General features: G+C 34.9%; 1 protein-coding gene across 1 annotated transcript in view; it reads right to left on the reverse strand.

Annotated features, from left to right (window-relative positions):
* Positions 1 to 23,670, reverse strand: part of LOC124211342 (ornithine decarboxylase 1) — a 41,271-nt gene extending 17,601 nt beyond the window's left edge. Inside the window, exons 1-5 of the mRNA XM_046610306.2 lie at positions 23,273 to 23,670; positions 4,449 to 4,628; positions 4,099 to 4,356; positions 2,293 to 2,369; positions 2,009 to 2,182 (exon numbers count right to left, since the gene is read on the reverse strand). Of these exons, the coding sequence (XP_046466262.1) occupies positions 2,009 to 2,182; positions 2,293 to 2,369; positions 4,099 to 4,285 (438 nt within the window). The 5' untranslated portion in view covers positions 4,286 to 4,356; positions 4,449 to 4,628; positions 23,273 to 23,670. The remainder of the gene's footprint in view (positions 1 to 2,008; positions 2,183 to 2,292; positions 2,370 to 4,098; positions 4,357 to 4,448; positions 4,629 to 23,272) is intronic.
* Positions 23,671 to 25,550: the final 1,880 nt, after the last annotated feature.

A 25,550-nucleotide genomic window follows, 5' to 3' on the forward strand; every position in this document is an offset into this window, starting at 1 on the left:
ATTCTTAGGAAGGACAAACAGACCCTCTATTGTGCAACGAAATTTTTAATAACGAAAGGCATCTACGAACGTGTATTGTAAAGATCATCCCTCCGAAATCTTCCTCTCCGGTTCAACAGTGCGACGTTTATTTTTATAGGCAAGTAAAAGAATTTATAAAGTGACTGCAGAACTGCGTGTACCTAATAGAGTAAGATCGGGAAATAAATTTCAGAGAGGATTGCCTAAAGATTCAATGCATCGTACATAACCAGCTGTCCTCCTCAATCTTTGATAATATGATGCGGTACGCATGGTTTGTATCCAAACTGTGCGATAACAGGAACATTTTTTTAAATTTCAACAAAGTGTGTTTTTCGATGGACATTCAAAAAAAATAAAATATTGTCCCTGTAAAAATGCGTGCTTCGTGCAGTGTGCAAGGTGCCGTAGATTTTGTGTTCCTAGCTTCAACGATGAATATCACCCAGGAGCCTGCGAAACCCCGACTACAGAGTGAAAATATAAATTGCGATACATTGTATAATTAAAGTTCTTGCGTTTAATGTTTGTAAATTGTCACGGAAATAAAGGACACATCAATTTCCCAAAATTCTTTTTTCAAAGATTTTCTCGAAAACTTCTGGTCATCTGGCCCAAGACTGTGGGGGCATTATTATTTGAGTCTTGATGCTTCAGTACTACAAGTATGAAAAATTAAAAAAATATAACCGGTGTATCATCCCCTTGTAATTAAATCTAAGTAAATTCGAATGACACAAGATATTGAAAACTTGAGAAACTATTTGCTAATTAGAAAGTTAAAAATCATTGGATTCCATAATTTGTGTGAAAAATATTCTAGAAAACTATATGATAGCATAGCTACAGCACACGAATGTAATACTTGACAAACATCTATTGTACCACAATTACAAAAATGTATTTTTACCTAATTTTGAGACGAGTAATAGCGAAAAATATTTCCGGCAATCTCTGAAAATTAAGCCGCTTAAGGAGCTTGATGAAATGAATATCAATACTTTTCGTCAACTTGATTGAGAGATAGTAAAACACTGAGTAATTATCGAATGAATATATCAGTAAGTTACGATCATTTTTCTAGAAAAACGATGAGACAACCTAAAATGATGAACATTAGCTTATAATCAGGTAGCTGATTTGTACAATTTCACTTTAGTATGGCTCATTTTGTATAGTAAAGTTTTTTTTTGCAAATTCACTGAGACAGATTTTTTCAATAGTAAATTCAATACTACTATCTGTTCGTGAAAATAAATGTCAGCGCAATTTTAAACAAATAGTCAATTTGACTAACCTTCACAGAATAGCTTAAAAACTTCCCGCTTAGATGCGTTTTAAGCCTATAAAGCATCAACAAATGAAACATTTTTCATTTTATTTTATTAGATTATTTACATAAATTGAAAACTACTGGACTGATGATATCTAATACCTAATCGGTTCTAATTTAATAAAGACAATCGAGATCAAAATCATCCAAATCCGTTCAGTTGCTCTCGAGATATCATTGAACAAAAACTGATCGTACACACTTTCTCTTTTTTTCTCTGAAGTAAAAAAGGAGTAGAAAGTTAAATATTGAATAATCAACAATATTAACGAGATGAAGCAAAGCATCTGAGATTGTAAATGCTTGTTTTTTGAACAAAATGAATCATTGGATAATGAAATTGACTGAATCTATTCATTTTCTTCTATTTCTAAGTGATTTGATAGGATTCATTAATATTATAATTTTGAAATATCATTGTAGCTTGCGAATGTGATAATTAGATAATTACTCAAGGCGAGTATATCGTAATAAAATGAACGAAAAAGTACTAATTTGTAACTTACCAACCTCCTCAAGATACAATAACTAGGCTTATCATCTTCATTAATACTCCCAATGAGTAGTGAAACAGATAATTGAGTAGAAAATGTGAGGTGGTCAAAGTTTTGCATCACATCTAAAATTGAATGTTTCCAAAAAAGTATTACTGACCTTAGCAACTGGATGCAGCTTTTTAATCTTATGAAGTTCACTCTCGTTATCAGCAGTCATGGTATCAACACCCATTGCTGAAGCATGACGAATATGAGAGGCAGGTTTGGTCGGATTGGCAAAAATGATTCGAGAGGAGTCAATGCCAATACCCAAAACCTTGTTGATCTCAGACTGTGGAAGGATACAAAAAGCAAGAATGGCGAGAATTCAAAATTACCTTTACTGTAAAGCATATTACATTGAATACAATAGTAATCAAATATGGCAGAAACCAATCTTACCTTTGATGCACAATCAAATCCAACACCAAGGGCGGCGAGTACTTCAAGAACTGTGAGGTTATCGTTGCATTTTACAGCTGAAATCAAAAGAATTTTGAAATATCAATTGAATATTGGATAACACGATTAATACTGGCATATTTGAAAGTCGCATTGTAAATGTAATGCAAATTTAGACAATGCCCAAGCGAAATTTTTTTTTAGATACTTTCAAAAAGGTTCATGCAGGTTGAGATAGGTAAATTTGCACCAACTCTTTATCAATGTGTATCGATGGAATTTCAGTACTAGATCTGAAAAAATTGTCAAAACCAAATTTTTTACTTTTTTAAATGTATATTATGTAATAAGTGTATGGAATAGGACGTTAAAAACATTGTGATACGCGACTGTTAAAAAAATTGTGAAAAGTAAAATCTTGTTATTTGACAGTGTTTTTAGCTTGTTTGAAGGAGAAAGAAATTAAACAAATGGTAGAATAAGCCAGTCATCACTTCACTTTAACGGTTTACGTTAACGTCTCCAGATTCACCAATAACGAAATCATACTCAAGATTGTGAAATTCTAACAAGCTCGAAAATAGCCAAACGTAAGAAATAAGTGTTTTTCGATTTTTCGGTATGGACCCAAATTTTTACCATGTCCAGCATTCTTTTCGACTTCCACCAAGATCGGATCGATAGATCTCAATATAATTTATATCCCATACAAAATTTAGAGTTACTTCCTAATGCCATCGAGATAGAGCATTTCGATAAATTCAGGAAGTTATAAAACATCAGGATCACTCCATTTAAATCAAGAAAAAATTCAGATTCGAAATTTTCAACTGTACTTTCGTAAACTTCATTTTTATTCATAGCAACTTGTCGAGGAGGTAATGCAAAAAATATTTTTCAAGTTTTCCCATAAACGAGACAAGAGTAGCAGGGATCCGAAAATTCTGTTTTGATAGTTTTTTTAGATTCAGTATTGAACTGGTGTCAATACAGGTTAATAAACAACGAGTTTAGAAATAAAGTATAGTGAAATATCAGATATACATTTTTCAAGGCATAAGTCAATTATAACATGAAACTGAGAATAACGTTGAAATGGATTTGTTTTCGATTTATGATTTCAAATAGCATCATAATTGTCATTTTGTACACACTCGTAGCATAACTGACTAGTACTATCGAATAAATATATGTCAGATGTAACTTGATCAACTCTATGACATCTTTATTCGTTGCTCGTAGCATAAATACATAACGCAGTGAGTTTTCACATTTATAAAAATGCATAAATAAAAAGTTACTGTCAAACTATCAGATTTTGACTCTTGCCTTTAAAATAAATTTTAGCTCATGTATTCTTATTGATTGCAAAATCTAATAATATGTACGATAGATATCAAAATGCAAATCCTGATTGACACATCAGCTGCGATTAATGTTCAGGTGAAGAGAAAAAAGCACGAGGGACTGGAATAAGTGTTGTACAAGTGGGAAAATCATAAACTATTGATGTGAAAATTGAACTTTTTATATGGTCTATAAGCTGAAATTGCCAGTTCGAAAAAATTTGATGTACAAGTGAGCATCGTATAAATGAGGTTTCATAGCAAAGTATGCACATGTTGGAACTGTAATTCGAAAACTGCTGTTGAATATTTGATCTCAACAATGTAACGAACTTGAACCTTGCAAGATATTAGCGATGTTGATCTGCTGTAGATGGGAACAATTTGAAATGACAGAAGCCAAGAAAGAAATGACAAGATATAAACAAATTCTATCTCGAATGTTAGTAAAAGTGTGTACCATAGTATGGCTCAACTCGAGGCAACTTTTCTTTCCAAATTTGATGCTTGCGAACGATGTCTCCGATGTCGAGTACATAAAAGGCTTCTTCTTGCACACCACTATTGCTGATGTCTCTGATAACAGTCATAACATCAGCAGAACTGTCCAGAACGTGAATGCGTTCGTCACAATTGGTGACCTTCATGACTCTGAATTTATTGATAAAGAGGAAAGGTTGCTGAATAATACGGAGCTCTGTAGGTGCTAGGCAGCAATCTGTAATTCAGAGTAAATGATACTCAATCACCACATATTCGCCCCATCAGATTTAAGTTCACTGATTTTTTTTTGTGAGTAAAAAGACATACGAGGCAGCTGTCAATGAGAGACGGACGTTTCGTCAGGAAGCAGGTTAAAATAAGATTGTAATCAGCGAGGAGGTGCTAGCAAAGCCACGGGGGCTCTGCGTTCAATGCCAATTTCCAGTTGCCGCTGCTGATTAGTGGTCCACCAGGAGACTGGCCAACCAGCCTATCGCAGATACAACCCTGAAACATTTGAAAGTCAATCTATAGCTCGTAATCATGGCTATGTTAAGTGGATGTTAATTTGCTCACCCAACGTTCCAATGCATATTTAAAATACGCTAACTATTAATTTACAGTTATAATTCTTGTACGTAATCTTGCAATGCGCTAAACAGTTGTTTTCATATTTACCAAAGATCAAGATTGGAAAATCATGTAGATGAAATTGTTTTTGAAGTTCTTAGATAATGAAAGCTGATGCTTATTCAACATTTGCAGCATTAGCTTAGTATTTTCAATTGTTATCGTGAGGTTGAAGTTGCTGACAGTAGTGCAATGATCCATTTATATGGAAAATGGATACTTAGCAATTTTAATTTAACTAAAATGCAGTGTACAGTGATAAAGTCAAACTTACTAGTTCATATTTTACAAACTCAATATCATTCAAAACTTGTCATGTAGTGCATGTTTGCCAAAGTTTTCGTTTTTATCAACTTCAACATCGTTAATTGCACAGGCACAGAAAAAAAAGTGTGTTGACCAGCAGACAGGATCACCATATCTATATATTTTTAGACATGCTGAATCCAAATCCGATGTTGATTTTGCTCCATTATCCCAGGATTTTGAGTACTCCAGCCTAAAACATCCATTTGTGACCACTAACATTGTAAGATTTTTCGATGCACAAGTTAGAGTAGAACGCCTCATACATCATTCAAAATCTGGGCGCGAAGGAGCAATTTCGAGATTGGATTCGGAATCAGCATGTCCACAAAACATACAGTTGGTCTAGTCCGCCCGAGAACACGTTCTTTAATGTTGTTTTTTTTTTCCGTGTTATCGTGGTTTCTTCATTTGAAATTGTTGTAAAACACAATAAGCACTCAATAAAGTTGTAAGTAAAACAGATGAGGTTAAAAATATAAGAAAATTAAAAAATAGATGTTTCTCAATAGTGAATTTCGAAAATATATTTTATAGAGTTCTTCAAATATGGAAAGTCGAAATATAGAAAAGTTAAAATGCTGAATGTTCAAAACAAAGAGCTATAATATAGAATTGATAGACTGAATACCCATAAGGGCAAATCGACAAAATCGATTTTGGTGCTAGTTCTACATAGTATTAGAAAAATATTTGCATAATTGAAACTACTATAATAAATATGATAATACTACAATAAAGGGTGAGAAAAAAGTATGGAAACACCTGGATAATTCATTCGGGGTAGTAAAAAAAAAAAAAAAGATAACCAAAGTCAAGCCTCACTTAATTTTCAACAAGGAATTCATTTGTGACCTTGCATTTGAACTTGACGCACAATTTCAAGGTTATTTCCAGGTCAAGTGTTTTCTTTTAAAAGGAAACTTCTATTTTTGAGTCCAGAATCAACAAAATCGGAAAATTTTACGTAAAGTTCGCACGTAAATGTATCTCGGCTTTTGATCAAAGTTACAGCCAACGGTCAATTGGGAGTAAAAATAAATGTGAAAAAACCACCCCAAAGGGAACATAATTATTTTAACCGCCGATTTCAATCCAAATCTGAATGGTAGATTTTGCACTTTTTTAAAATTCATAGTGAAAAATAGGTGTTTCCGTTGTAAGTTTTTAAGGGGGTTCCTATTTATTTTTCAATTAAAGCTGAAATTGCGTACTTTTAAAACCAATTTGCCTAATTTTTTACTTCCTCTACTCCCGAACCCGTACAATTTTGAAAATCATTAATGTTATGCAATGCTCTTGGGTTAGGAACCCCCTTAAGTTAACTTTCGAATGACCTCGAACTTTGACCTGGAAGTGAAGTTTTAGGACATGATCAGATCCGCCTGACCAAACTTGAGAACTTTTATTTGAAATATCTTTCACGAAAATGTATATTCTTAAAATTAACCTTATTTATTAGTCCTATTTTGACTCCTAATTGACCCCTAGGAGTCACTTTGTCCAATAACAGTGAAACACAACAGTACGTAAAAATTTCGGCTCTTCTGATTCTGGACGCGAAAAAAGGGGTTACCATTAAAAAAAAGTCGACGTTAGCATTTTGGTTCAAGGTCAAATCCAAGGTAACGATTGAATTCCTTGTTGAAAATTACGTAAAGCTTGACCTAGGTGGTTTTTTGGCCATCGCCGTCGCATTATTTAGGTGCTTCCATACTTTTACCTTATCCTGTATATCGACGAATCCTATAGAAACAGATGTATTTTGGCGGGCCATTTAGAACAGTCGTATTGCGCCGAGAAGTTTAGAACAGACGTATTTGGAAATACGCTACAGTAAGTGTAAACAAAGATCTATACACATCTTATAGAGTCAACCGAGATACATCCATAAGAAGTGAAGTATGTCAATGGAAGGTAGCAGTATATAGTAGTTGGAATAACCAGATTAGTTGATAAAAGTGAACGAAATGCATGGTCAACTGCTAAGGTAGTGAAATTAAAATATACTCAATATAATCTAAAAACTTGCTACAAGACGTTATTGGTACCCAATCCAGAATTACAAATTTTTTAACGATAGATTTAATAAATAGAACGAATAACTGTATTTAATTGGGACTTAAAAATTTCATTTAATAAGTTTTTTTTTTAAACAGCGCCTTCACAAAACAGATATCTATCTTTCTCCGTTTAATTCTCTCCTGCTCTAATAATTTTGGGTGCTTTTTTTAAATATGTCTCTTTTGTTACAGAAACGCCATCTTATGTGTACTCTACTTTACAGACACTTTCTATACATGGACACAGTCCTTCTTACATCTACACTCCATAATACAGAAGTACCCTACTTTACGACTATCGGACAAATTAGCACCGCCCACAGCGCCCTCACACAAACCTACCGCCATCGCGCCGACGGCACTAAACTATGATACAATTGGAACGCGCACCACTGTCTTTCTATTAGCTACTGCGCATGCGCTGCGCCGTCGAAGTTTAAAAAATTGTCCTACCGCGACATTGAATGATTGACTGAAGGTGATCGAGTCGTATTACTTTTTGGAAAGACTGTACATGGAGCGAGTGAGAGAGGTGGTCAAGTTAGTTACCCGCCTCATTCGCCAGAACATCAGTCCCATCCCTAATCAATGCAATGTCGCGACATCTCTCGCCGCGTGGAGGGGGAGTTAGCACTAAGAAGTAACTGGTGCGCGGTATATGCAGAAAGTTTTGGGACATCTTGTTCGGGGGAATAGTCATACGAAATACGAAGATGTGTAGGAACCACTGTATTTATTTCAGTAAGTTTTTTGTTTTCACAGTTATTCATTTTAAACGTACGACCCATGATGTATAGATGAGTGAGTAATGCTGACGTATTTTTTTTTTATTAAAAAATGGATGTTTTGTGAGGTTTATGATAACTGTGACTGTAATAGTTTTCTCAGGGTAACAATTTGAAAATTATCACCCGAAGCGTAAACTTTGCATGAAATTCAGTTTTACGAACGGAATATAAAGAAAATTTTTTTAGTTTCAAATTTTCGTAATTGCGAACTAGTTTTTCATGTATATCAACTGAAAAAAATGGTCGCATCTCAAATCTACACTATGCATCAAAAATGATTTCATTGTCAATATTGCTATGTTTGAATCAACGTAATACGAACGTATTCTACTAGCATTTACGGCATGTTTCATTTCTATGATTTCAATTCGTGCATTTCAGTTTATTTTCTGCAAATTGCATTCCATATATTATATAACTATAACGTTTAAATTATAATGTATTACTACATGATATTACTCGGAGTGATGTGACGTGAAATGACGGACCATTCGGTCGTTAGATATTCACTCTGTATGTGTGTATATTCAAGAAACTTTCAACTTTTCTGAAAGAACAAAAACAAAAAGGCTATAAAATCAAGGAAGGTAAGATAATAACCCATTTTAATTTTATATTGTTGGTGCTGTGGGCTGATTCTGCATTGCCACCATAATCGACTTGGCTGCAAAATGGGCAGTTTCATAATCACTGGCCCCGACTGTACAGTTTTGCTGCACTTAGCCAATTTATCATATTAAAAATTAGACGTAACTTTAGTTGCCTATCTACCGGCGTGTCGTCGTTGGCATAGTTTATTTTCTAAGAATCCTATCAGTATAGAACAATGAAATTTCAATTCATTTTGAAAGAGTTTCGTTGTATCAACAACATTTTCATTTTAACATTTCAATAAATAGATAATAATCTAATTAATTGCTTTGGCTGTTAAAAGATGAATGGGTCCCATTGTTTGGATCAAAAATTAAATAAAGACACGTTGTCAGAATAATATGTGGTCCGGCTGTCATATCCACGCAATGCTAAGGCTTGTGATTATTTTAGCATAAGTCGTTGCATGCTCACCAGACAGCTACGGATCTGTAAGACCAATGTAAACAATAATGGCGGAACGCAGTGTTCGGAACAAATCAATAATATAATATCTATAAAGTATAAAAAGAAACATTATTTAAATATGGGCAGGAGTTGTTGTGTTTGTCATCGACGTACACAAGACGAATGTGGGGAAGATATATCTTTTTTCATCGTTCCCAAAGCAATTAATCGATACAATAAATGGAGAGTTACAATTGCTCTTACTGGGATAGTTTTAAAAAAGACTCAATACGTTTTACAAAAACATTTCAACCGTGATCAAATATTGCTGTACGCACACAGAATCGGAGAATCGATCTGTATATGAATCTACTGTGTCTCATATGATACAGAACTACAACTTTTCATTTCTTTGCGAACAAAACAAGGATGAAATTGTATCATATATCATGCACCATTACATAATTATGAGAATGCGACGATGGGCGAAAATTCATACTCGGAACGTTCTAAAGCAGAACCGTGAAAAGAGAAAATTATCTGGGTTGATGAAAACGTAGCTTTTAGCAGCTTCAAATTCGTAACGTTGACGCAATAGGATACTCGGACAAAGCACAATTTTGTGACTCAAATATTGTTATAATTGCAAAATAAGCGCGACACAATGTTTCAACCAACTTTGAGAATTACGTAGTGTAGTTCACTGTTTTTGAAACGTTCGACCCTTCAAAGTTCAACCTTTTTTCGATTATTCTGTTGCGTCAACGTTATGAACCTTAACCTCATAGGTTTATCATGATTTCTATTTATTTTATTTGTTATTATTTTTGGTATTTTATGTTTTTGAACTACAACTACTGCTCCTATGTTTATAAATATGACACGCTCATCTCATGATTAACCTAAAATTACCCTCCTCTCTTTCGAACACCGCATGCTCCCATTATTGTTTACAATGGTCCTACAGACCCGTAGCCGTCTGGTGGACAAGTACTGAACTGCGCAACAATAATCACAGCCGTCGAGCCGCAGCTGGACCACCTATTATTTGTACATCGTGAATAAAGAGAACAAACCGTTCAAAAAGTCTGCAGAAATGTTATGTGAGTCAATGATAGTGAACACGAATGAAACAATATTCCTAAAACCTTGCGCCGGCCATCTGTAACGATATCGTTACTTCTGACTTTTGGGTTTCTCGGTAGCTCAGGGCTTTTCCAATGTTTAAAAATTTAGGGACAAATTTGGCCACTCCCAGCGCTACTCATACACACGCTCGGTCCCTATGAGATTAAGCATAACCGGCAAGATCAGACGGACAGAAAGAGAAAGAAAACGGGCGACTGTTCTCTTCTTGTTTGCATACGCATTTAAGGGGGGTATTCTGGTCTAGAAATTTGGAAAAAATCGATTGTATTTTTTTTTGCATATTATTACAGCTACGTCTTGTAAAAATATTTTTGCTCAAATTCGATGTCAAATTTCCAAAAATTGAAAAAGTTATGAGCACTTGCGTGAAACAATGTATGACCAGTCAGTGTGCGCCTCAATAAATTTATTGGCTGCAAGGCTAAAAAGATTAGCCCGTAAGGAAGCTGCTAATGCGGCAGAAGGCTTCCTATCTGCCCAGGAATGACCGATTAACAGTAAGAAAAATTCGCATTTTAGCTGATATATTTTATATATTTTAGCTGAAATAAGCATCAAAACTTTAAACGCATTAACTTAAAATGCGTTCATCTCAAACTACATCTTTCAACCTCGTTGAGACAAAATCTCTAGTTCTATTCAACAATTTGGTTTGACATTTGGTATGAATTTTCAGTATACATCCCTCTATAGCCCCTACCACGGGCATTACTAAAGTATTATTACAACGAATTAAAAAAAAATTGAAAAAACCGAAAAAAATAGGAAATAAATATTAATACTGCTTTCAAACAGTCGCCATACTTGTTATTTGTTTTTTTTTTTTTCAATTCTTAGTACGAGCTATAACGACATTCTTAATAATCAAGAAAGATCGTTGTTTTTCTATTCTCGATGAATGGCAGCACTAGAATTGTACCAACCACCTCAACTTGTTTTTTTGTCACGACCGTATTTAAAAGCTCATAACTTTTTCAGGGTCCATTTTTTTCACATAAATTTAACTGCAAGTTCTTTAAACACCAATAAAAATTCTGTAAAAATATGAATGGTGAAAACGTATTTTTTTCGATTATATGAAGCCTGAAAAAATGCCCGAAACCCAGCCCTCTAGACCAGAATACCCAGAAGCTTGTGTCAGCAAACTTGCTTTACCACTGCGCATACTTGGTAGAAAAAGATAGAGAAGTCACTCGATTTTCTACCTCTCTCTTTTTGTCGACTGGACGCCTGTATGGTTAACTTACCTACTCTGTTTTTATCTTTATGGCTATGTCCCCCTATTCCCACGGACTTATGGACGGAACGCAAAGTGGTATTCTTGGCACGGGGGTTATCCCAAAAGACGGAAGAATAATCAGAACGACAGCCATATTCATAGGAGCCATTCGCGCGCCACTTTCAAACCAGTTGATTATTGAATAGATGCTAATGGATGTAGATGCAGTGCAACATATCACGACTTAGTATTTATACATACTGCTTATGCCGCTTGTGCGTTTAAAAACAACGCAAAGAGCAAACGGAAGGCCGTAATATTGAGCAAGTGATATAGTGGTGAATGTAATATTTTAATATAAATTTATGTACTTGGTAAGTATATGTATCTATGTAGAAACCTATCGAGACAGATCGTACTAAAAATTTCATAAGTTATGATATCCAATACATTTATATCTCAACGCATTCAAATTTACTTTCATTTGTGTGGTTGTAATACTTGTAAACTACAAATAATATGTGCTCCATTCGTAAACTTATTATTTGAGTTTTCAACTCTGGACACAACATGCCCCACTGTCTAGCAATAGGTTGCAGTAATAGGTCTAACAGAAAAAGCAGGGCCCAGTCACAGCTTGAAAAACACAATAAAATGATATTCCATGCTTAAGTCACGTTTAAAAATTGTAAACATTCGTAGTGATGGGCTCAGTATTATATTTCATTGGTATGTACATTTTAGTTTTCCAAAAAGTCGTGATACACGAAGGACATGGATTGAGCGTATGGGATTAACGGAAGCTTCTTTACTCAAATCCTCATTTTTATGTTCGTATCACTTTCCAAGTGAATCATTCGATTGAACTTCTGTGAGTAGACTTAGGCTCAAGAATGATGCTGTTCCAATCGTGAGTTTCATAAACTATTTGTAAGGTTTTCCTATATAAGTATTGAATGATTTTCAGCTGTGCTAATGTACATTATGTGTTTTTCTAGGTCGGTGCAGTTTCTGATGAGTGTAATACTGCAACCATGGAGTAGTAATAGGAGACAACACTCGAACAGCGCTCGACTGAAAAGTTGGCCCAGCTTTCGGGGCAACGTAAGAGGAATTGTCAAGGTGCGATTTAAGCACCTCTTGCGGTGTAAGCTCGTATAGCACTCTTCCCCCTTCTCCCTATGATCTTACGATTCGCCGTTTGCCACCTTTTCCTCTCATTTAATGTCGGTTGAGGTTGGAAAAGCAATTACTCTGTTTTCACTAACTTCACTTACTTCAAATGCGTATTTTACGAATTTACGAAGTATTTTTATAGCATGGAGGTTTATAGGTTGCGATCAGTACCCTTGTTTTTTTTTTTTTTTTTAGATTATATAGCGAAAATTTCAATTTCTTCCGTGAGAGGCGCTTAAATCGCATTCAGACAATTCTTCTTACGTTACGTTGAAACTGGGGACAAGGTTTATCGCTGAGTTTTGTCTCCTTCCTACTACTCCGTGACTGCAACTAACAAATAAGAAATTGCAGTATTACAAGAGATATGCAACATAAATATTGACAAAAAAGCAACCATACGTAAGCACTCCAAAGATGATGCAGCCTTTAGTGCGGATAAGGTTGAAAAAATAATATCAACAAAGCTGAAATTACATGATGTGTGTACTGACAGAGAAACAACCTCATACACCATAGAGCATGCAGCTCTTACTGTGGATGACGTTAAAGAATTAACGAGTTTCAGTCGTCAAGAAAAACAGGAAATTATTATTTGTAAATCACCAATGTCATTCACATGCACGTAATTGTTCACATGTATAGAAATGTTGATGCAATATGTAATTATCATTCAATATTTATATTTCCATCTGGTAAGGACTATCGTACTATGAAAGATTTGTCTTCTCAAACACTACTACCACCAAAATCAACTGATAAAGCTACGACGATTTCGAAGTACCTTGTTCTTAATTCTCCAACAAAGTTACGCTTACCTAGAATAATAAAACAGCAAAAAGTCTCACATCAGCAACAAGTAAGAAATTTAAAACGAGGGAATCGTCTAAAAGAAAACAAATTGCATCGTTGAAGAACAAGTTGTCTAAGTTGAAACAACGTAACAAAATCACGGATGAAGATCTGGATGTTTTAACAAGTATGTCAACCAAAAATGTACTGAAACGTGTGGTAACAAAAAATAAGCTTGGCATACTACCAAAGAAGTTTGCACCTGAGCTACGCTCTTTTGCTTTAACCTTGCATTATTACTGACCAAATGCTTATAATTATCTACGTGAAAAATTTGACTCGTGCTTCCCGCACCCTAAGGCATATTTCAAGTGGTATAGATCAGTGAGTTGGGAATCTGGCTTTAACACTGAATCGTTCAATCCCATCAAAGAACGTGCTAACATGGTAGATCATTTGTTGATTGGTTGTCTGGGTTTTGAAGAGATGTCTATATGCCAGCACGAGTACGACGGACCGTAGTCTAGCGGCTATGAGGATATGGGTACTAATATAGCTAGCGATACACAAACCATTGCCAAAGATGCTCTAGCGTTTTTGTTTGTATGTATAAACAATTCATGGAAAATCCCAGTCGACTATTTCTTAACCGGTGGCAAAACTGCGCATCAAAGCCACTCTCGTCCAACAGTGTTTAACCATGCTACAAGAATCTGGTGTAAAAGTGATATCCGTAACATTTCTATGGTAAAACAACTCAGTCTCAGTTGGACGACCTTACTACTTTGCAACCAATGTTTTTGCATCTGGGGACGTTGGGAAAAGTGTACATTATTCCAGATCGTTGTCACATGGTTAAACTGGTACGTAACATACTGGAGGATTCGAAATGTACAATCATGAATGGAAATGGAAACTTGATTTCATGGAATTACATCACAAAGATCCATAAAATACAAGGAGAAGCACTTCATTTAAGCAACAAGTTACGTTCAGGCCACATAGCCTATCACACACAAAAAATGAAAGTGAAATTTGCCACACAGGTACTTGGCACATCTCTTGCAAATAGTTTTAAATTGTGTAGAACAAATTTGCAGCTCGGTTATTTTAAAACCTCTGCACCCACCAAAGAATTTCTTGAATTATTCAACAAACTCTTTGATATATTCAATTCGAAAAATTTGACAAAGGCAGGCTTCAAAAAGCCAATCCATCCCGAGAATATAGCAGAATTAATCACGAAACTTGATGCATGTCGGTATTACATATTAAGTTTAAAACAAGGTGACACGGGACGCAGTATTCTCAATACACAGTGCAAAATGGACTTCTTAAGATTTTTAATCTGTATCGAATGTCTGAAAGGCATTTTCCATGCACTGTGCGATTAAAAAATGAGTACTAACACATCTATATACCAACATACAAGTTGAACCAAAATTATGGAGTAATTTTTTTGCTGCATTCGCTTACATGGAGGTTATCATAATAATCCCACAGTCCGACAATTTAAAGCAGCTTTTAAAAAATTGCTTATACATTCTGAAAATCGAGAATCAGACGCAAGCAATTGTATTGCGCTGTAGAACATATCGATAACCAGAGGATATAACGAATTCTTCTACACCTGCTGCTCAACTAATCGATAGTGACCCGATATTCGACTTAAATAACACTTCTACTGTTCTCAATGATTATTTGTATCTACCTTTTATACGAAGTATATCAGAATTTTCTGACAGGATTATTGTATATATTGCCGGTTTTGTCGTCAAACATCTGTAATCTGCGAAACAAGTGTCAACGCTTTGTCGGGTACTGAATCAGATCCAAAAAGTACTCTGATATGATTGAAAAGTCGAGGTGGTTTGTATTACCTATCAGATAGTGTACAGCGTACTTGTTGTGCAGTGGAAAAAGTGATACGCAAAGTGGTTGGAAATTTTTAGAGAAAATTCTCAGAAGACTATTTGTCAACTTGTGTACTGTCAAACTTGATTTAAATGAGCAGCTTGTTCCATGATTTACATGATCATTTTCATGATCAAATGGCCTTAGAGAACTATTTGACTTCAGCGATTGGCCAGACATACGTGAAAATTAGACTGTATTACATTGGTGAAAAAACTGTAGCTGCGGCACCTAGTGATAGGCATACATTCAATAAACTAGAATTGTTCGGAGTTAGTGAAAGCTGTCTGTACAAAATGCTATTAGTTATGCTACTAATACTTTTTCTGAGGCTATGGTTTTTGATGCTTGTGACTGTGTTTCATGTTATTTACAGCTCTGCACCGGATAGACTATACGATGTTGTTCAAATTGTTTCTAATTTTGTTACATATTTTTATAACTGCATGTTATTTAATATCCATACTTAGTCATCTTGTACTTATACTTATTATACGTACTACATTCATTTGTACTATGGGGACTTCGGATTTTTGTATGGCCTTTGGGTGAGGGTTTTTCTCACCTTCTGTAAGTATACATGATTCAAATGTTTGCACGTAATGCACGTGATTCGCACGTAATAAGATCCATATTGCTTTTAATTTCGTCATATAGGTTTGTTGTGGTGTCATATTATTATCCTTTGTAAGTAAAATTAAAATTGTGCATATGCGCTTATTTCGTCAATTACTTTTCACCTAGATTCCCTACAACCACGTTTATTTACAGATATTTTGCGCTGGGTTGGAGTTAATTTCGCGCTACCTTTGACTGGGAAACTTCATTTAGATCCAAGGTAATGTTTACCATGGACAAGGTAAAATGTTCTATGCCCAAAGCTTAACCAATTTTGATGTAAACACATGTTATATGCATATACAATTTGTATATAAAAAAAAGTTATAGCTCACTTTGCTTTCAAATAGAGATATAAGTTTGGAGCTGATTCAAATAAATTGAATCTTAAATAGTGCAAATTTACGTCACAGATTGGTGATTGTTAGATAAAAATCATAATTTCTCTACCCTGAATAAATACTTTAGAGAGCCGTTACGTTATACAGTTAAAATTTTTCATTTAGTCAATATTCATATAATTATCAAAAAAGATGACCATTTCGAAATAAAACAATATAAATTATTATTCAAGAAAATAAGACACTAAAGTTGAGCTTATATTTATGAGTAAGCTCCTTTGATAGTAGTTATTATGTAGGGTGGCTGGTTTGAAAGTGGCGCGTAAATAGCTCCTATCAAGATGACTGATCGACTCGATTCCCCTTCCGTCTTTTGGGATACCTCCACAAGCGGAGGCTTCGTCCATAAGTCTGTGTCTATTCCTAACTTCCTAAGTCCATGGTCTAGTTAGTTGCAATGGCTGCGATTAGAAAGAGAAAGCAGGTCTGTTTAGATCACGGTCTTACATACAGGTCTTGCAACGAACGTGGTGGGGGGTTGTCAGTTCACGTCCGAAACAAAAGTACAACTTATGGCCACAAGAGCGGCGCTAAGAGTTATTCATAAGCTTATTATTATTATTATTTGACGGAACCCTAACCAATCTTTTTGATACTCATACACAGTCATACATGTATATGAATGTTTACGGCGAAATACAAAACAGCTTCGAGCGAAATTATTTACTTTTTTTACGGAGCACTTCTCTTTCACTGATTTTCGACCCGTGTTGCAGGTCGGAACCGCACAGAAATTAGTCGTCATTGCATATCTCTCTCGTGTTATTAATTTTAATCACAGTCATATGCTATTCGAATATAACCTTACGTTGTAATATCATTCATATGTCTATGAATAACTGACAGCGCCGCGTAGTGGCCAGTAGTGGCAAAAAAAATCTGGACAATAACGCGGCTACTCCCACCACTCAAACTTCAGTTGCTTGCAAGATCTGTATGTAAGACCGTGGTTTAGATCTTCGTGCTCTTTCTAATAGCGAGACACTTCCACTTGTACACATGCCCACAGCAAGAAATGATGATCAACCATTAAATAGGACGTACACTAAATTGTATGCTGAAAAGTAACAATATTGCAACGCAAAAATATGGCACGAGTAGCTTTTAGTTTTTTAAACAATTATGCTTGTACAATTAAGGTTATGAGAGGTGTAAGTTGCTGAATTATTTGTGGCCATCAAATAGCAGGCACAATCTGAAAAACGTGCGTGCAAAAATGTATTATGTTCGTCTAACATGATAGAATATTTGTTTACAAGACAGAATTTGAAAATTTATTTCACTAATACAAGTCTAACCATCAAGCAAGTATTCATAGCTTGACACAAGAAAATGTGTATAATGCAGAACAGCATGCTTTGTAGGATGCATTTTTATTTTACAGTGGACGATGGGACAGAAACAAGACTTGAGATACGAAATTGAAGCAGTATGTGAATTAATAATCCTCATGCAAACGACTCGCACAAACACTACGCTGACACGCATAATAGAAAAAAACTTCCAGACATATGTATCATCATGTAATCTTAAAAGTAGAATTGTGATATTAAATCTAATGTTCATTTGCGAATTCCAATGCATTCAGCAAGTGTTGATAAAAATTATTCATTTCCAGATTCAAGTGTGGTAAATTCAAAAAACAGTTTCAGTTTTGACTGAGTATTTAACTGTATGGAGATTGGTTCAGAATACGACCAATGATGATAATGTAATCAGATATTTATAAACGCTGAATTTTAGCGCTGATATGTATATTATGTAGCAAACATATTTTACTGCTTGACATGTCGTTTGACGGGATCATGAAATATAGCTTGGTTATAAGTGTTCTACTTAGAAGACTGTATCTAATATCGGCACTAGATTGTACCATCATGTATAATTTTCCAATGAGGTTTCAGATACATATGTACCTCGACCTGTGCTCAGCGATGCATAAGCAGAAAGCTTCACATCCAACAAAGTTATTCCTACACTTCTTGTTTATTCTTTTATCATCATATGATGGAAATTTTTATGTGATGCGATGCAAGCTAAAAATTTGGCGAATATTAATTTCAATAACATCAATGGTTTAATATATTCTTCGTGTAATAACTCTGAGTGAGAAAATATTCAAAATGTATAATATTGTTTTATGTCATTTATTTTAATGTCAAGAGAATAGGAAAAGTGTAACAGAGTAAATAAAAATAACTAATTAATACCAAAACTCATCAGCGTCACAAGGATCTCATGTCAGTATAGTTGCTATAAAAATTTTTCCCCAAATCAGTAATTCCCTAAAAATCAAAACATTCTTTTTAAATTTCAGATACCACGAGCTTTCACTCAATTGTAATCGACACTTCTGATGTATGGATAGCAAAGGTATTTTCAAACTTGGAATGGCCAGTCGGAGGATACCATCATCGTAGAATTTGACCACAGAATACATCGTTCAACTTGACGGTGCATTAAAGTCATTTTATGTCGCTTTTGTAAGGTGTCAAATTTGAACATTTTCAGAATCTAAAAATGAGTCTGTCTACAAAATTATAGTAAATACCAATGCGAGAGCAAATGTGTTCATTGAATGAGTTTTATGTATGTAAATGTTGATCGCTTTAAAGTAAGAGTTCAAACGATGGCAGATTAATTTCACATTTGACACTGTGTACCTTTTTTCTACCAAGTCTTGTATTACGTAACATTTGTCAAATAAATTTATCATTTCATGGTGCTTGGTTCAGAAGCGAGATATACCTGAAGTTCCGACCGATCAACTTTGATTGAAACCTCAATTCTTGGCTAATATTGAGATTCCATGATAAATATTTAAAGAATTGATGAAATTCCAGTAGCTTTGAAATCTGAAAATTCCATAATCTTGATCGATCAAAGCTTCAGGTACATGAAGCTAGACACATAACACTGAATGCTCAATTTATCGAACACAGCGAGGTGGAATAAGTCGAACTAGCAGAGTACCTCGTACCAATTATAACTGACCTTACAAGACACAACGCAGGAAAAGCATCAAACAAGCAAAGTAAGTAATATGAATTTTGGCACAACCTTCTGATTTTCTGCACAGAGAACTGTTTTGACAGCATGTAAACCATATAACCAGGTCTGGTAGCAGTCAAGTCGTCTTAAAAAAGTTACTCAATTGTAACTCATCGCAATTAATTATTGCACAGTAATTAAACGATAGATGCTATCACACTGTTATTCATCTTATCTGAAATACCTCTACTTTCAATTATATCACTGTATACGGGTTTTACTTGTTTTTTATGTCTTTTTCCATATTACAAAAATGTATCACTGTACACGATATTTAGTAAATAAATTACAAGTGAACAATGACTTTGACTTATGAACTTATTGTCCCTTTAGGCAAAACATTTCGATACAGAAGCAATGAACAATTTGATGACAGTTGATTTTCTGAAATCAAACTAAGGCTGATTTTTTTGCTGAAAATAATATAATACTTGACAAACTAAATCTTGTCTAGTAGGTATCGCGTAGAAAAAGAATGGTGCAACCAAATTGCAAGGTCCATTTATGTATTTGATAAAATGACTAAATGAGTATCTTACAGATTTTCCATCTATTTATTTCACAGCGAGATAATATTTGGGTTTATATTTTGCAAACTTTTGAATTATTCGTTCATGTGATAATATCGGTTCTAGCTGACCAGAGCGCACTTGGCAACATCAGAATGATCATACCACAAAAAATTTTAAATTGAATTCATACTTTATGAAAAAATGGATGGATTCTCGTCAATATGCTTAAATCGGTGACGTGTCATGTAACTATTTATTCTTGCAATAATGTTGCTATCTTCAACCTCAGTAAATAACGATACTTCCTAATTGTGCATTAATACACTAATGTTACCGTGTTTTGATTTAATGAATTTCAACCTGATGATCAGTCTTATTTGTACCCAATTGTAACAGGACTACAAACCTGGTATAATATAAACACTTTCCGCAATATTGGACTATGCCCTTAACAGACACTGTATATGTATAGAATGCGCTATTTGTATAGTAACAATTACCAAAACTGTGAGGAGAATTAGAAGTGCGATTTTGTATGATCTATTCAGACAGAGTAAAAAGTTTCACAAAATAAAGCCAAACATATGCATATTGTGAAAACCTAACTCCTTCAAAGTTGTTCCAACATTGAAACATAGCAAATTATTTCCTAAATTTTTGTTACGATAATATTACTAACCTCAACTTGCAGCAAAGGCATGGTTCCCAAGATATTTCAAATCAAATTCCAAATATAATAATAATTAAATGAGAGGGAAAATAAATTTTACTTGGATAGCAGATACAAAATCGCATGGTTCCAAGTTTTGAAATTTTTTCATAAAGCCATACTTTGTCGATTTCTCTCTGGGGGACGATTAGTTATTTTTGTGATAAGAGCTAGAAAAAAATTTTTTTTTACAGCCTATTGACTGATGACATAACGTAACAGAAAAGCAATGATTGTAAGAAAGAGAACGAAGAAAGACACACCTGATTATGGGACTCAATTCTCGTGCCTTCCTATAACATATACAATGAAAATCTCCACATATAGTGTATTCCCGCGTAGCTTCAGCTGAACTAATCGAAAGTTATAACGAGGACAATGAAATATTCTATCTCTTGGAGGAACAAAACACAATAGAGGAAAGCACCACACTTCAGAGATTGAGTGCTAATACTAGTAGTGTATCGACAATTGAAGCTATTATTTATACTATACAAGTTTTACAAATATAATGATAAGCATTATCTGGCTGGCTGTTCGCACTTCGTGTAAACGACATAGAATGACAGTTATCTACAAGCCATCAAGTACATGGTTCATAGAGTTCACAGTTGGCGTGCGAGGCATGCTTGTATCGTTCGCAAGGGTCGTATGTCCGCTGTTTCAGAAGGCATTGAAAAATTTTGCAAGGAGTACACTGGATACTATGATTGATTTCTAATTTTCATTCTGTAAGGTTGAATTTCGAGGTGTTAATGTATTTGTAGCGAAGCTATTAGGAATAAAGAATCGATACTTCATAAGTGTAAATTATTCCAATTTACAACAGAAGCTCCTATGATGTAAATATTAAACGTGGATAATTGTGATTTCTTGTTCATCTTACATCACATTGAAGATATGAATTTCAACCTTATGCAAAATTATAAAATATATTGCTCACAAAAATCACTGTATATCTCTCAGGTATACCTGAAAAAACACGTGATTTCAAAGCTAAACAACTTTGCAACAAACAGTAAAATTTTGATAAAAAGGATTTTCAAGATGGCAGTATCACCTTCAAGATGCATTTTGCTGAATTGATTTGTATTATTTAAAACCCCTTCTATGGTAACTTGTGCGTTAGTTAGGTTTAAAAATTTTTGTCAAAACTTTAATAAGTTGTTGACACACATTTTTTTGGCAAAGTTACATAACTTTAAAATTACATACTTTTTTAAATAAAAGAGGATAAGCCTTCGATTTTTGCAACTGTGTATCAGCACAACGTTTAACACGCAAGCGATACATAAAAATGATGATATTTAGTATCGCGGAATAACAACCAGTTCAGCAAAAGGATTGCTGATAAGATTGAACATGAAAAAAAAGCGATAACGGTAATACATTTCAAAGTCGAATTTCAAAGATTCAACCATGTTTCTTCTTACAATAAATCTCAACACGCATTGTATAAGTAATGTAAACAATTTTTGTAACCTAACTTTGATTCCAAAGTTTTGTTCTAAATACAAAAAAAAGGTAGTGTACAGACAGCCAAGAATGGCTGCGCAGTCGGTAGTCGTAAACGGCAGCATGGTTGGCAGCTCAGAAATTTGTCTTCTTTTAATTAAAGTACTTTCTGTTATATATCATCCGTAAGTGAGCAGATGGTGCAGCAGCCAAGGTATTAGCCCAGTGAACTGGCGAAAATTCGAGACTTGAGATGGTCAAACTTATTTTTATTATTTTTTTTATTTCATGGAGCAGGTTCCGCATTCCTCAAACTCTCGTTACAGATTTAATAAATTATCGTGCTTTATTGCTAATACGCACGAGGTAACAACTATGCTATTGGTTTGCAGTTGCCAACTGCACTGCCGTTTACAGCTATCAGATATGCAGTCGTCGACGGCTGCATGACCAGAGCCAGAAAAAAATTGAAATACAGGATAACATAAATCTCTAAAATGCTAAATGACAACAATTTTGCTACCTACTGATGAAGTTTTTTTCTTATCTAAAATACTATAGAATGAAAAAAACAACGCATTCGAATTAAACATAGAATAATATATTGTATTAGAAAAATTGACTGCCATGTTAGATGCTCAGCGTAAATGCAAAATGACAAATGAACTTAACGGTAGGTATGCACTATGTGAATGGATGATAAAAATGTGACTACAAAAAAAAACATGTAAAAGATTATAAGAGCAGCTTCGTATTAGATTTCATAAAGGCCAAATTGATGCAACATATCACTAGTCTGAAATTATGTCTAACAGTAAAATCCAAGATTCTTAGATAAGAATAAGCATATGTGATAAGGCGAGAAATCCAATTGAACAAAACGATTTCAACAAACTATTAAACATTGCCATTGACAATGAAATATTCTCATTGATATGTCACTGCAATAAATTGTTGAAGGAAATAGAAAATGAACATGGAACATGTTGGATCAACTCTGAAAGTACAACTTATCACGTGGATTAATAATTTCTAAGTATGTGGTCAATGGACAAGCTAGTGTAATGGTGAATACATCAACCACAAACATATTGTCGTTATGTAATGCACTCCTGGTTTGTTAGTTCCTGTCAATAATATGGTTTGAATAACGAATTTACAATAAGCTAAGTAGATTGACTGACGTCGATTTGATGATTCATTGGTTACATAGGGTAGTTCGGATTTCACATGATTTGTAGAAGTTGAGTTGAACGACTGTTTGACATTGGCGAAACACAGAATAGAATGGAGAAAAAAAATGTATTTAGCAAAAGAATGAGGTGGTTACCTTAACAGAAGATTGCCACCCTACGGGTTGGCTCTTGGTTGATGACGGAATGATGGAAGTTTTCGGTGACTGGTTCCCAAAAATCAGTCAGTAAGATTTGGAGGAAAACGATATTATTCCGCGTCGAGACCAGTTGTCGAGTTCACTGGCGATGGACTTTTGACCAAGTAATACGGGACAAAACATTCGTTTGCGATATGCGAAACTGCTAGGTTGCATACACTGACATAATGTGAACCTTGCAATGTTGGATATACGAGATGCGATTGAAAAAAGTCAGAAATATCACCCGAAACGCGAGCCTGCCTTCCTGCAAATCACAATTGCGAATGGCCGACTGCGGCCGACTACCTCGAAATTCTCGTATGCACGAGTAATCATGGAGCAATTTGGGATTGTGGCAAAGAATATAGAAACACCTAGAAGAACGATTCTATTGTCCTTCTTCTACTTCTCTTTCATCCGCCGTTGGGTATATAACTCTATATAGACACTATCCTGTGTAACATCCGTAGAGTATATATATACCACGGGAGGCGTTGACTGCAGATATACCTATACATGTATCTATCTTTTACAATCCTCTTATCTCCAGACTATATGGTATAGCGTAAGTTGCTTATAGTGTAGCTCTTAGTTCCGAGTGCGCAAATGGCGTGGTAGCGTTATATAATGATTGGAGATAATAGCGTTAGTTAATTATGATGCTAATATAATAATATTATAGCACTCCGTAGTCCGAAGATCTTGTAACATGGTTTTAGGCAGCCCCCTGACACTCACCACTGCTCGTATACCAAAAAATTGTACGCGTTTGTCCCCGTTTTTTAGTTCCTCTACGTGGCGCTAGTAGTAGACTTCTGACACGCTCGCTGCCCTCGCTGACGTCGCGCAAGCTCGTCAGGTAACTACTAGCGCCACTAGTGGTTGAAATTAGCGGCAGAATCGAGGGACATTTTGCGAACCACTTTTAGCACCGTGTGTCAAGGGACTTTGGGGGGGTTTTAGGCTTTGATCAATGACTAACCAAACTCGAAGTACGAGAATCTCGTGACCAGAAGGTATTAAAACAACTGTCTAACTATTTGGAATATCCCTAGGTGGAAATAACTATGAAATTCACTAACCAGAGCCTAATGACGTTTTCGAATAAACGCTCCTCCAGGAGCAAGTTTTGTGTTCGAGTGAAAACCGAGCAGGTTGAGTGTAGCGACTGCATGTTCGAGTGACGGTTGAAATACTAAAACCATGTTACGAGATCTTCGCACTACAAAGAGCTATAATATTACTATACATTATTATATATCATTACCATATTAACACCATAATTAACTAACACTATTATATTCAATTATTATATAACACTCTACAATGCCATTGGCGCATCCGGAGCTGAGAGCTACACTATCAGCAACTACGCTATACCATATAGCCTGGAGAATAGAAAACTATAAAATCATAGATACATATATAACTGATATGATGTAAAGATAGATGCACTGCTGCAATAATCCATAAAACCGGTGACTGCAAAACCTTCAAAAGCGTGAATACCAATTATCCAGCATGAATTATACTATCCTCCGTAACGCCGTGTTGTAGGCAACGCGCACAGCCTTGAAGGTAATGCAGATCTCCAATGTGGAGCCATACAGAGCCTCATCTGTAGAACATATTAGGAAGCTTAACGACAAAACGATTGTAGGTAAATCAATTCGCGGGATGATCCTGTAAGGCGAAACAACCAAACAGAATTACAATTAACGTATCAATACAATAACAATCAACCCTTTTAGGTGAACAAGGCTTATACCAGCTTTGAGGTAAGAAAACATATCCCTAGCTCCTTACAGATATTGCACGACCACGACGACAAGGAATAAACTCAAAGATGTATACGTGGCAACGCCCAGTAACAGGCAACCAACAAACATAAGAGCAACGTTCCAATATCTTCCAAGCTGATCTATATCAATATAAGAATTAACAATTACAGAAGAGAATTATACGAAAGCACATACTATGTAAGCCTGCTCCAAAACTACGAATTATTATATTGTTAAACACCCTAAATCTGTTAGGGTTGTTATAACACAAACACCTAAGAATATTCGTAGCAGCGCAATCCTAGTATTAGGTTTAATATTAAGTAAATAGCAACTGTGCCACATAAACAATCATTATCGTACTCCAGGTGAATAATGATAGTAATCAATTATAACACATATGCAATTCTACATATTTACACGCTATTAAACTAACAAAATAACAAGTAACC

This window comes from Neodiprion pinetum, chromosome 2 (assembly GCF_021155775.2).
Source record: "Neodiprion pinetum isolate iyNeoPine1 chromosome 2, iyNeoPine1.2, whole genome shotgun sequence".
NCBI lineage: Eukaryota > Metazoa > Arthropoda > Insecta > Hymenoptera > Diprionidae > Neodiprion > Neodiprion pinetum.